Source organism: Labrus mixtus, chromosome 12 (genome assembly GCF_963584025.1).
Source record: "Labrus mixtus chromosome 12, fLabMix1.1, whole genome shotgun sequence".
In the NCBI taxonomy this organism is placed as follows: domain Eukaryota; kingdom Metazoa; phylum Chordata; class Actinopteri; order Labriformes; family Labridae; genus Labrus; species Labrus mixtus.
In genome coordinates, this window is record NC_083623.1 from 908,816 (window position 1) to 921,315 (window position 12,500).

At 44.6% G+C, this 12,500-nt stretch overlaps 2 protein-coding genes and 1 long non-coding RNA gene across 9 annotated transcripts in view; 1 reads left to right on the forward strand and 2 right to left on the reverse strand.

The window, feature by feature from the left end:
• The window catches only part of cdc42bpb (CDC42 binding protein kinase beta (DMPK-like)), a 40,573-nt gene extending 31,372 nt beyond the window's left edge, over positions 1-9,201 (forward strand). For 4 of the 6 annotated variants that reach the window (XM_061052763.1, XM_061052764.1, XM_061052765.1 and 1 more), the window contains 15 exons: positions 462-598; positions 680-819; positions 1,015-1,096; positions 1,196-1,412; positions 2,444-2,506; positions 2,584-2,825; positions 2,915-3,269; positions 3,940-4,037; positions 4,138-4,222; positions 5,620-5,737; positions 6,257-6,374; positions 6,548-6,775; positions 7,966-8,074; positions 8,193-8,254; positions 8,411-9,201. In XM_061052763.1, coding sequence (XP_060908746.1) covers positions 462-598; positions 680-819; positions 1,015-1,096; positions 1,196-1,412; positions 2,444-2,506; positions 2,584-2,825; positions 2,915-3,269; positions 3,940-4,037; positions 4,138-4,222; positions 5,620-5,737; positions 6,257-6,374; positions 6,548-6,775; positions 7,966-8,074; positions 8,193-8,254; positions 8,411-8,533 — 2,177 coding nt within the window. In that variant the 3' untranslated portion in view covers positions 8,534-9,201. The remainder of the gene's footprint in view (positions 1-461; positions 599-679; positions 820-1,014; positions 1,097-1,195; positions 1,413-2,443; positions 2,507-2,583; positions 2,826-2,914; positions 3,270-3,939; positions 4,038-4,137; positions 4,223-5,619; positions 5,738-6,256; positions 6,375-6,547; positions 6,776-7,965; positions 8,075-8,192; positions 8,255-8,410) is intronic. The other 2 variants (XM_061052767.1, XM_061052768.1) reach the window with 1 other exon arrangement.
• Positions 6,882-7,383, reverse strand: LOC132985496 (uncharacterized). The gene is made up of 3 exons (XR_009675053.1): positions 7,265-7,383; positions 7,014-7,184; positions 6,882-6,952 (listed from the first exon to the last, which is right to left on the reverse strand). It is a non-coding gene; the product is annotated as an uncharacterized LOC132985496 (long non-coding RNA).
• A 2,925-nt stretch (positions 9,202-12,126) lies between the features above and the next one.
• Positions 12,127-12,500, reverse strand: part of gpr132b (G protein-coupled receptor 132b) — a 15,451-nt gene continuing 15,077 nt past the window's right edge. For both annotated transcript variants that reach the window (XM_061052862.1, XM_061052863.1), the window contains exon 2: positions 12,127-12,500. This exon is cut by the window's right edge and continues 1,013 nt beyond it. In XM_061052862.1, the coding sequence (XP_060908845.1) occupies positions 12,384-12,500 (117 nt within the window). In that variant the 3' untranslated portion in view covers positions 12,127-12,383.

Consider the following 12,500-nt stretch of genomic DNA (forward strand, 5'->3'; position numbering starts at 1 on the left):
TGTAAACAACAAGTTAGACATACAGCCATTACTTTCTGAAGGATTCACACCAAGGAGGACTTTGGATTCAACATGGAAACCCATACAGACACCACCATGCTCCTTCTCTGTTTACACACTTTCTACTTCCTGTTTCCTGCTTCCTGATTCTTCACAGATTTCAAAATAAAGGAACAATAACCTGTTATTCAAATGACAATGAAACTTTGTCCTAACATATAAAACACATCAAGGGCAGAACAGCTGGCTTTAAAAGGAAAGTTGCCAGTCAGGAAGCTGAAAGGTCAAAGTTTCTTCCCAGTTAGCTTTGCAGTTAAGTTGCTGGCCTGCTAGCTTGGAGGTAAAGGTTTTAAGATCAAGGAATCTTGTTGCCGAGCTCAAAGGTGCTGATAGGCCAGCATAAAGGGGAACGTTGCTCAATGAGTTGGGACTCCCTCGTTCACCTGTTTCTCTCTCTTTAGTGTGTTCCTTTATCTGCCACGTGTCCTGCAAAGACCACGCCCCCCTGGTCTGTCCAATCCCGGCCGAGCATGCCAAGAGGCCGCAGGGCATCGATGTCCAGAGAGGCATCGGCACCGCCTACAAGGGCTACGTCAGGGTGAGTGAAGTACTTGCTGGATGCTGTAATGTGATGCAGTAGTCGCTCTGCAGTCTTACAGCATGTTGCTCTGTCTATCAGATCCCAAAGCCGAGTGGCGTGAAGAAGGGCTGGCAGCGAGCGTTCGCCGTGGTCTCTGATTGTAAACTGTTCCTCTACGATGTACTGGAGGGAAAGTCCACCCAGCCAGGTGTGGTGGCCAGTCTGGTCCTGGATCTCAGGTAACAGTCTACATATGTGTCCGCTCACAGGAGAGCTTCAGGAAGTTAATCTGGATGTTTCAGGAAAGGGGTTTGGTTGGAAGATGTTTGGAGTATTAGGCTCAGGGTAGTAAATTTGACGAGATTTATACTGAATATTTTTGTGTATATTGAGTCACTTCCTGTTTGACCTTATATGGTAAACTGATTTTCTAGAGACGAGGAGTTCTCCGTTAGCTCTGTGTTGGCGTCTGATGTCATCCACGCCACCAGGAAGGACGTCCCCTGCATCTTCAGGGTAGGAAATCCTGCCTACCCCCCCTCACACACTTACATACACTCACACAGACAGACACACACACTCTGACCTTTGACCTCCTTGTTTTGATGTTATCAGGTGACGTCTGCTCAGCTGGTCTCTCAGCTGTCCGCCGTGTCTCTGCTGGTGCTGGCGGAGAGCGAGGAGGAGAAGAGGAAGTGGGTCAGGATCCTGGAGGGTCTGCAGAACATCCTGACCAAGAACCTGCTCAGGAACCGACAGGTGCACGTCCTGAACGAGGCCTACGACGCCTCGCTGCCCATCATCAAGACCACACTGTCTGCTGCCGTGCTCGGTCAGTAACAACTGCTGCTAAACACTTCTAGTTACTACACTGTACCTGGTCAACATGTAGTTAGCATGTTATTAACATGTAGTTAGGATGTTATTAACATGTAGTTAGCATGTTATTAACATGTAGTTAGCATGTTATTAACATGAAGTTAGCATGTTATTAACATGTAGTTAGCATGTTATTAACATGTAGTTAGCATGTTATTAACATGTAGTTAGCATGTTATGATCATGTAGTTGTAAGTGTTAACACCTGTGATATGTAGCTAACGTGTTATTACATGTTATTAACATGCAGTTAGCATGTTATTAACATTTAGCTAACATGTTATTCCAGTTAGCTACATATGCTACACTTACACTACACGATCATAACATGCTAATGTGTTATTAACATGAAGTTAGCATGTTATGATCGTGTATTTGAAGTGTTATTAACATGTATGTCATATGTAGCTAACATGTTATTAGCATGTTGTTAACATGAAGTTAGCATGTTATGATCGTGTATTTGAAGTGTTATTAACATGTATGTCATATGTAGCTAACATGTTATTAGCATGTTGTTAACATGAAGTTAGCATGTTATGATCGTGTATTTGAAGTGTTATTAACATGTACGTCATATGTAGCTAACATGTTATTAGCATGTTGTTAACATGAAGTTAGCATGTTATGATCGTGTATTTGAAGTCTTATTAACATGTATGTCATATGTAGCTAACATGTTATTAGCATGTTGTTAACATGAAGTTAGCATGTTATGATCGTGTATTTGAAGTGTTATTAACATGTACGTCATATGTAGCTAACATGTTATTAGCATGTTGTTAACATGAAGTTAGCATGTTATGATCGTGTATTTGAAGTCTTATTAACATGTATGTCATATGTAGCTAACATGTTATTAGCATGTTATTAACAGTGTTAGTCAGTAACAACTGCTGCTAAATACTTCTAGTTACTACACACTGTACCGTGTCGTGGTACTGACTCTACTTCTATTTGATGAGTCTCAAACTTTGTCTGCAGATCGAGAGAGGATCGTTCTGGGAACAGAAGACGGACTGTTTGTGGTGGAGGTCACCAGAGACGGTGAGACCCAATCAGACGCTTGTATACATGGACTGACACACACAGAAAGATTTTTAATGACCCGTCTCTCTCTCCAGTGATCGTGAGAGCAGCAGACAGTAAGAAGGTTTGTCAGATCGACTTGATCCCGAAGGAGAAGATCATCGCTCTGCTCTGTGGCAGGAACCGCCACGTTCACCTTCACGCCTGGGGGGCGCTGGAGGGAGCAGAGTCCTCCTTTGACATCAAACTGACAGAGACCAAAGGCTGCCAGGCTCTGACCACGGGGGTGCTCCGGCCTGGAGGCCCCGCCTGCCTGCTGGCCTCCGTCAAACGTCAGGTCAGACACCTGGACACCTCATGTTGTAGCCCCTCCCCCTCACTGTGGGGTGGTTCTGTTGGTGTTCTAATAGGCTCTGGTCCCTGCAGGTTCAGTGTTACGAGATCACGCGAGTGAAGCCCCACTATAAGAAGCTGTGGGAGGTGCAGGCTCCAGGTGTGGTGCAGTGGTTGGGTATGGTGAGGGAGCGGCTCTGTGTCGGTTATCCTTCGGGCTTCGCTCTGCTCGCCCTGCAGGGGGAGTCTTCCCCCGTCAGCCTGGTGAGTCCAGGGGACCCGTCCCTGGCCTTCCTGTCCCAGCAGCCTCTGGACGCCCTGCACGCCCTCGAGGTGGGATCGACCGAGCTGCTGCTCTGCTTCAGCCATCTCGGCATCTATGTGGACGGACAGGGACGCCGCTCCAGAACGCACGAGCTGATGTGGCCGGCCACGCCCCTCGCATGCAGTACGTTCATACTATTACCTGTAGTACATGCAGAACGGTAGTTTAACTGTATAAGGTGTAGCAGATAGGTGTAGCTAGGTCTCAGGTGACTTCAGACAGGTGTATCTGGGTCTCAGGTGACATCTCAGGTGACTTCAGAGAGGTGTATCTGGATCTCAGGTGACTTCAGACAGGTGTATCTGGGTCTCAGGTGACGTCTCAGGTGACTCAAGACAGGTGTAGCTGGGTCTCAGGTGACATCTCAGGTGACTTAAGACAGGTGTATCTGGGTCTCAGGTGACTTCAGACAGGTGTATCTGGGTCTCAGGTGACTTCAGACAGGTGTAGCTGGTTCTCAGGTGACTTCAGATAGGTGTATCTGGGTCTCAGGTGACTTCAGACAGGTGTATCTGGGTCTCAGGTGACTTCAGACAGGTGTATCTGGGTCTCAGGTGACATCTCAGGTGACTTCAGACAGGTGTATCTGGGTCTCAGGTGACTTCAGATAGGTGTAGCTGGGTCTCAGGTGACTTCACACAGGTCCTTCAAGCAGCAGGATGTATAGGTCTTGATTTAAATACTTGCACCTGGTTGCCAATCAGCTTCAGTTTGTGATTGGCTGACGATAATGATGTCATAAAGGAAGTGATGAATTCTGACAGGTAATAGATAAACACCTGTCTCTCTCCAGGCTCTAACTCCTCCCACCTGACGGTCTACAGCGAGTATGGAGTCGATGTCTTCGACATTCACACCACAGAGTGGGTCCAAACCATCTCCCTCCGCAAGGTAACCAATCACAGCTCAGTACTACTCCGAACCTTCCAATCACAGCTCAGCAAACAGTCATTGAGAGTTAAGAATGAGCTGAATGTGTCTCTGTCCTCAGATCAGACCTCTGAATGTTGAGGGGACATTAAACCTGCTGAGTTCAGAACCTCCTCGTCTGATTTACTTCAGCAACAGCTCATCAGGTAAATCACACCTGGACGCAATCACACCTAAACACAATCACATCTGGACAAAATAACACCTTGACACAATCACACCTGGATACAATCACACCTTGACACAATCACACCTGGATACAATAACACCTAAACACAATCACACCTAAACACAATCACACCTGGATACAATCACACCTAAACACAATCACACCTAAACACAATCACACCTGGATACAATCACACCTAAACACAATAACACCTAAACACAATAACACCTAAACACAATCACACCTGGATACAATCACACCTAAACACAATCACACCTAAACACAATCACACCTAAACACAATCACACCTAAACACAATCACACCTGGATACAATCACACCTTGACACAATCACACCTGGATACAATCACACCTAAACACAATAACACCTAAACACAATCACACCTAAACACAATAACACCTAAACACAATCACACCTAAACACAATCACACCTGGATACAATCACACCTAAACACAATCACACCTAAACACAATCACACCTAAACACAATAACACCTAAACACAATCACACCTAAACACAATAACACCTACACACAATCACACCTAAACACAATCACACCTAAACACAATCACACCTAAACACAATCACACCTAAACACAATAACACCTAAACACAACACCTGGATCCAAACACAATCACACCTAAACACAATAACACCTAAACACAATAACACCTGGATACAATCACACCTAAACACAATCACACCTAAACACAATCACACCTAAACACAATAACACCTGGATACAATCACACCTAAACACAATCACACCTAAACACAATCACACCTGGATACAATCACACCTAAACACAATAACACCTGGATACAATCACACCTAAACACAATAACATCTAAACACAATAATACCTAAACACAATAACACCTAAACACAATAACACCTAAACACAATAACACCTAAACACAATCACACCTAAACACAATCACACCTAAACACAATAACACCTGGATACAATCATACCTAAACACAATCACATCTAAACACAATCACACCTAAACACAATCACACCTAAACACAATCACACCTGGACATACTCATACATGGATATAATCACACCTAAACACAATCACATCTGGACACAATCACACCAATCAGTTATTTCCAATCACTCCTGACCCAAGCACATTCACCTGTACACTGTAACACTACCTTTACTCTCTGCCACCCCTAATCTAACCTGTCTTTCTCTTTCTCTCAACCTGTCTGTCTGTCTGTCTCTACCTGTCTGTCTGTCTCTACCTCTCTACCTGTCTCTGTCTCTACCTGTCTGTCTCTACCTGTCTCTGTCTCTACCTGTCTGTCTACCCGTCTCTGTCTCTATCTGTCGGTCCTCAGAGGGAGACCTCACCATCCCTGACACGTCAGACCACAGCAGGAAGTTGATGGTTCGAACTCGCAGCAAACGGAAGTTCCTCTTTAAGGTTCCTGAGGAGGAGCGGATTCAGCAGAGGAGGTGATTTTTAGGAATAACATGTTAACGTGTTCAGTTGTCAAAGTGTAATTGTGTATATAATGTCCTTAACATGTTACATAGTATTTAGTTAACGTGTTGCTAACATCAAATTAAATATATTACCTGTAGTAAATGTGTTAGCATGTTATTAAAATGTACAATGTTTTTTTGGGGGGCTTGTTAACATGTAGTTAGCATGTTATTAGCATGTTATTAGCATGTAGTTTTAAGTGTTATTAACACGTATTTCATATGTAGCTAACATGTTATAAGCATTTTATTAACATGTAGTTAGCATGTTATTAACATAAAGTTAGCATGTTATGAACATGTTTTTAGTGTTAACACGTATGTCATATGTAGCTAACGTGTCATTACCATGTTATTAGCATGTAGTTAGCATGTTATTAACATGACGTTAGCATGTTAGCATGCTATGATTGTGTAGTTGAAGTGTAGCATATGTAGCTAACGTGTTATTACCATGTTGTTAACCTGTCATTAATGACCTGTGTGCAGGGAGATGCTGAGGGATCCGGAGCTGAGGTCTAAGATGATCTCTAATCCTACAAACTTTAACCACGTGGCCCACATGGGACCAGGAGACGGCATGCAGGTCCTCATGGACCTCCCTCTGGTAAATCCTCCTCACTTCACCTCCTCGGCATGTTCACCCCCGGCATGTTCTCCCCCCACCTCCTTCCCCATCCTCCCCCCAAACTGCTCGGTTCATCACACTGACTCCTCCTCTCTTCTCTCCTCCTCCCTGTTTCACCTTCCTCACCCCTCCTCCTCCTCCCTGATGTTCAGGTTGGTGATGTCACCGCCTTCACCCCCTCCCCTTCTCCCTCCCCCTCCTCCTCTTCCTCCCGTCACACCCTCATTTCTCCCCCTTCCAACTTTGAGCACGTCTATCACATGACCTCGGCATCGGCCGGCGCCTTCTTGCAGAAAGACGCCTCCTCTTCCTCCTCCCAGCAGAGCCTCCTGCAGCCTTCCTCCTCCTCCTCCTCTCCCTCCACCTCCTCTCTGGGAAGGGTAGGCCAGCTTCTCTCTATCTCCCCCACCTGCTCCCTCACTGTCCCAGATCCCCTGCATCCCTCCCACCTGTCTGATCACCTGTCTGTGGTTACCTGAGCCTCTTGACACGCAACACACCTGTAGATATACAACACACCTGTAGATATATTACACACCTGTAGATATACAACACATCTGTAGATATATATTACACACCTGTAGATATACAACACACCTGTAGATATATATTACACACCTGTAGATATACAACACATCTGTAGATATACAACACATCTGTAGATATACAACACATCTGTAGATATACAACACACCTGTAGATATATTACACACCTGTAGATATACAACACATCTGTAGATATACAACACATCTGTAGATATACAACACATCTGTAGATATACAACACACCTGTAGATATATATTACACACCTGTAGATATATTACACACCTGTAGATATACAACACATCTGTAGATATATATTACACACCTGTAGATATATTACACACCTGTAGATATACAACACATCTGTAGATATACAACACACCTGTAGATATACAACACACCTGTAGATATACAACACACCTGTAGATATATTACACACCTTTAAGTCAATCAAAGGTGTTCATGTTGAGGTGTTTTAAGACTAAACTGGAGTTCAGGTAAAAAAAAACAGCTTAATTTCTTCACCTCTCTTTCTCTCCCTCTGTCTTCTTTTCAATGTGCTGAACTTTACCTGTTCTCTGAAGTCCTGCCTTCTGTGTGACACAGTTCCACTACATTTCCCATGAGTCCTTGCCTATGAAGCTCTGTGAAAGTCTTCTGGGAGCTGTAGTTCGATGTTATGTGTTATTAAAGTCCTTTAATGTTTGTGTGAACATGTTGAGTTTGTCTCACAGAAACACTGAGAGCAGGTGCTGAACATGACCACTGGGGGGCGCCAAACCCACACCATTCACTCCTCCACTCTAATGTGTGTGTGTGTGTGTGTGTGTGTGTGTGTGTGTGTGTGTGTGTGTGTGTGTGTGTGTGTGTGTGTGTGTGTGTGTGTGTGTGTGTGTGTGTGTGTGTGTGTGTGTGTGTGTGTGTGTGTGTGTGTGTGTGTGTGTGTGTGTGTGTGTGTGTGTGTGTGTGTGTGTGTGTGTGTGTGTGTGTGTGTGTGTGTGTGTGTGTGTGTGTGTGTGTGTGTAGAGTGTGATGCATTCCTCCCAGGAGGACTCCATCAAAGACAAGCCCCGCCCACTGTCCAGTATCTCCCGGCAACAGAGAAGCAAGTCACACATCACTCGAACAGCCTCAGGTACACACACACACACACACATATACATTTAACAGGTTTGTGTGTTTCTTTGTAAAGCGTGGCAGCTTGTGTCAATGTGTAGTGTGATGTCATGCCTAATCTGTTCTCATTGGTTCAGATTTTGGAGGAGGAGCTTCTTCTCGCAGTATTTCTGATCCAGACCAGGACCTGGACCGAGAGGTAAAACACACACATAAACACACACACACACACGAGGATGTGTTTGTTGTTGTATTAACTTAAGTTTAAAAAACCTTTATTTAATATCTGAAGATGACAAAAACAACCTGTAACTGTAACTCTCTCTCTCTCTTTGTGTTGATGTCTCTCGCCCAGCCGGACTCGGACTCGACCAAACACTCGACCCCCTCCAACAGTTCTAACCCCAGCAGCCCCCCCAGTCCAAACTCCCCCCATCGCAGTCAACTCACCCTCGACGGTCTGGAAATGGACCCCTGATGCCCCACCCCCATTTAAGAGGCTCCGCCCTGTATACAGCTGAGCAAGGAGGAGGGGCTTAAATAACCAATCAGGCTGCAGACTGAGAGTTTAGATTTTACTTGATAATTTTATTGTTGCGGGTGAGTTTGTGCTTCCTGCTGCTTTTATATTTGTTGGATTTTACCTGCTGGGAAGCCACGCCCCCTGGTTTAAACCCCACCCCTGCTGATGGCTGCTGTGTGTTTGACTTAAGTCTGATTGGCTAAGGGACCAATCAACTCCTCCTTCTTTTTAACTGACTCTGTTAAGCTTTAGCGTGCTGTTAGCTGCTAAGCTAACTGTGGCTACCTTCCTGACAGACAGGAGGTCTCACTCTGATGGAAAAACACTGTATGAATTATTTTAAAGTTTTCTTAAAGTTGCACATCATCATCATCATCATCATCATCATCATCATTGTTGTTGTTGTTGTTGTTGTTGTTGTAGGAGAAAAAAAATCTTTGATTTTGTGTCAGTGATGATATTTCCTGTTTTATCCCTTGACCCTGCCCAGGTGAGGGGGGGGGGTGGGGTGCACACCTGAACACTACTGCTTTGTTTCTTCCAGAATCACCAGTTAAAGAATCTTTGTAATTATGAAATATGTTAGCAGCTGAACAGAAATCAATAAAAGACTCTGAAGAGAACTTGAGAGTGTGTCCGTGTCAAAGGTAGCACACCTGGAGACAGGTGAGCAAACACCTGGAGACGGGTTAGGTAGCACAGCTGGAGACGGGTTAGGTAGCACAGCTGGAGACGGGTTAGGTAGCACACCTGGAGACGGGTTAGGTAGCACAGCTGGAGACAGGTTAGGTAGCACAGCTGGAGACAGGTTAGGTAGCACACCTGGAGACGGGTTAGGTAGCACAGCTGGAGACGGGTTAGGTAGCACAGCTGGAGACAGGTTAGGTAGCACACCTGGAGACGGGTTAGGTAGCACAGCTGGAGACAGGTTAGGTAGCACAGCTGGAGACGGGTTAGGTAGCACACCTGGAGACGGGTTAGGTAACATCTGTAAACGGGAGGAGAAATCTGGATATAGGTGAGGAACACCTGGTTTATCTTATTTTCCTCTGATGTGATTGTATTTAATGTTTTTTTTAAGCTTTATAAACAAACATCAAATTGTAATTTTGGGATAAGGGGGAGGGGGTGTGACATCATCAGTGAGGTCAGAGGGTGTTTGTGAGCACGCTCACCAGACTGCTGTTTTTTTCATGTTTAATTCAGACGCCAGGTCAGCCATCAGGCGCTCGTTAATAATACATTTTACCCTCAGTGGTGTCTGGCAGGTTAATGAATAATTAATGAGGGGGCGTGGCCTGTCTGCCTATTTACATACTGAGAGTCAGCCAATCAGATGATGTGGCTGAGAGCAGGGAGACAGCGGAGCCAATCAGAGCATCTCGGAGTGAACCAGGTCAGTGACTGGGGGGTCAGAATCAAAACAAGTTGTGTTTTTGAAGTATCTCTCAGTGTGGGGTCTTCCTGTGAGGAGGAAAAACAGGCATGTTTTTAATCCATATCAGAACCTGAGGTGAAGTTAGAAGATCCGTTCCTGATGAACCCAAAGACCTCTGATTGGATTACTTTGTCAGGTGAGATAAACGTGAACATCAAACTCATGAGTTGGTCAACAGTGACGCAAAGATTTCACAAACTAGGCCGAGGCTTAGGGGGGTAGATTGAACCTGATCTGAGAGTTTAAAGCAAACAGCTCGATGTCGTCTGCGTAGAGATGTTAAGAACTCAATAATCCGTCCTGGTGTCGTCGGGTTTATAGAGAAGAAAAAGGGGTCCAAAGATAGCACCCTGTGGAACTCCGCCCGATAAAAGACCAGAGTCTGACTTGAGGTCCCAGACAGAAAGAGAGAAAGGACCAGTGCAGTACCTGTGATGCCACCAGGGGCTGCACACCTGAACTCAGAGAGCTCTAAACATTATCAGAATGATTATAAAAAAGTGTTACTTTGAGTATAAATAGCAGCGTTACAGTAACATAATCATTAAAAATCAATTAGGCCCCGTGTTCATCTAGCGTTTTTTGTGCTTCACGTCCGTCCCGTCTCCATGACAACAGTCTGTTGACAACGCCCACTGTATGACCGACACTGCTCCGTTACTTTTTACTGTTTTATATTTGAGATCGTTTATTTCCCCGATCAGACACGGAGCGAGGAGGATGAGGGTACAAGACACGATCTGTAGGAGGCTAAACTACGGGGAATATCAAACATTAGGAAAAGAGCGCCGGTGACGTCATCAGCGCCTTTCTTGAGCGCTCAGAGCGGCCGCACAGAAAAGGTGCTGGGGGCTCAGAATTAAGGCAAGGTGTACACGGGGTCTGATGAAGAAGACAAACTGGACTCGTTTTTGAAAGTTTTATCTTTTATTGTGAAAAGTTCTGAAAAATGTATTTTATTATGAAATTCTAGAAAGTCACCTGATTATTTTACAAGTTGCCGATAAGTCGAAATGATTCAGTGTTTGTTCATGAAAAACAGTCGACAACAACGTGATGGTGGCGAGCTAAAAGTAGATCTTCTGATATGTGAGCTGTGTGTGTTAACAACGATAACCTGACCAATCAGTGAGTGACTGATCTGTAAAGTCATATCAGTGAATCTCTTCTGTCTTTAAACGTCTGACAGGTGGAGTCATGAAACACTCAGAGTATCCATGGTAACATAATTCATATTCATGCATTCATATGTGATCTGCAGTTCTTCACGTTTATAAAAACATGTCTCCTCTTTGATTTCTGTGAGGAGCTGAGACAGTTGGGAGTTTTTATTTTTAAAAAAACTGGGCGGCCATGTTTGTAGTTTTCGTCAATTAAAACGATAAAGGGTTAAAAACAAATGTGGCTACATTTAAAATAGGTGACAAAGCGAACACTGCACTGATTCTGAGGCTTTTATTGTGAAGGTACCAGATTTTAGATTTCACTGATAAATTATTGAAACACCTGCTGTTACCATGGCAACCACCATGTCCTACGTGTCACTCTGTCTGATGTCAGGCTGATCATTGGTCCGTGTGGGTGTGCAGTGAGACTGTCTCACACCCTCCCAGCTGTCTGCCATTTTGTTGTCATGGAAACACGTCATCGAGTTATGGAGCAGCAAACAGGAAGCAGCTCAGACAGGAAGTGAGTGACACAAATTTTTTGATACTTAGGCTTCAGTGTTTACTCTCCATGTTTGAACAAAACGCTGACGTTTGATTCCACCAGCTCGACCTGCGGTGGAACAGTTGCTGTTTCCATGGTTACCACAGACGCCTACCTTTGTACTTAAATTGATCTGTATGTCTTAAGTTAACCAGTAACCACCGTGTGTGTTTTTACTTCTTCAGGAATAACACACCCGCCTCTCGTCCAATCAGATCGCTTTGTTTTTCACGGCTTTATTTGCTCTTGTTTTTAATCTTCATAAAAGTTTTCAGATTAAAAAATCCAAAATGTCATGATGCAGTTACCAAGGAAACAGCCAAGATGTGTGTGTGTGTTGGAGGGGGGTGTAACAGTAAGCAGAGGAGCAAAGGATTGTGGGATATATTATGACAGCAGCTGTTTTGTATGAACTTTGTTTGACTTTATTTACAGAAACAGGTTTTTTAAAATCTGTAAAGTTCACGTCTGACCAGCAGGAAGCGCCGTGTCTCGTCTGAGGTCGTCACTTATTTATTTAAGGTTAAAACCTGCTCATCAGTTTTTATCTGAAACTCTGTTATCTATTGATTTTGTCTGTTTGTTGATCCGAGCTCCTCAGTGGAGTCCTGATACCTGCAGCGACCCCTTCACGACACACCGCCCCTCCCCCGCTGGTTAGACCGGTGGAACTAACACCTCAGAGTCCAGTCCAGCCGGTCTGCAGGTCTCTGCTGGTCCCGGGGGTCTGTCCATCTCGGTTCCCGGGTTCAGCTCCGAGGAGTTCCTGGTGGG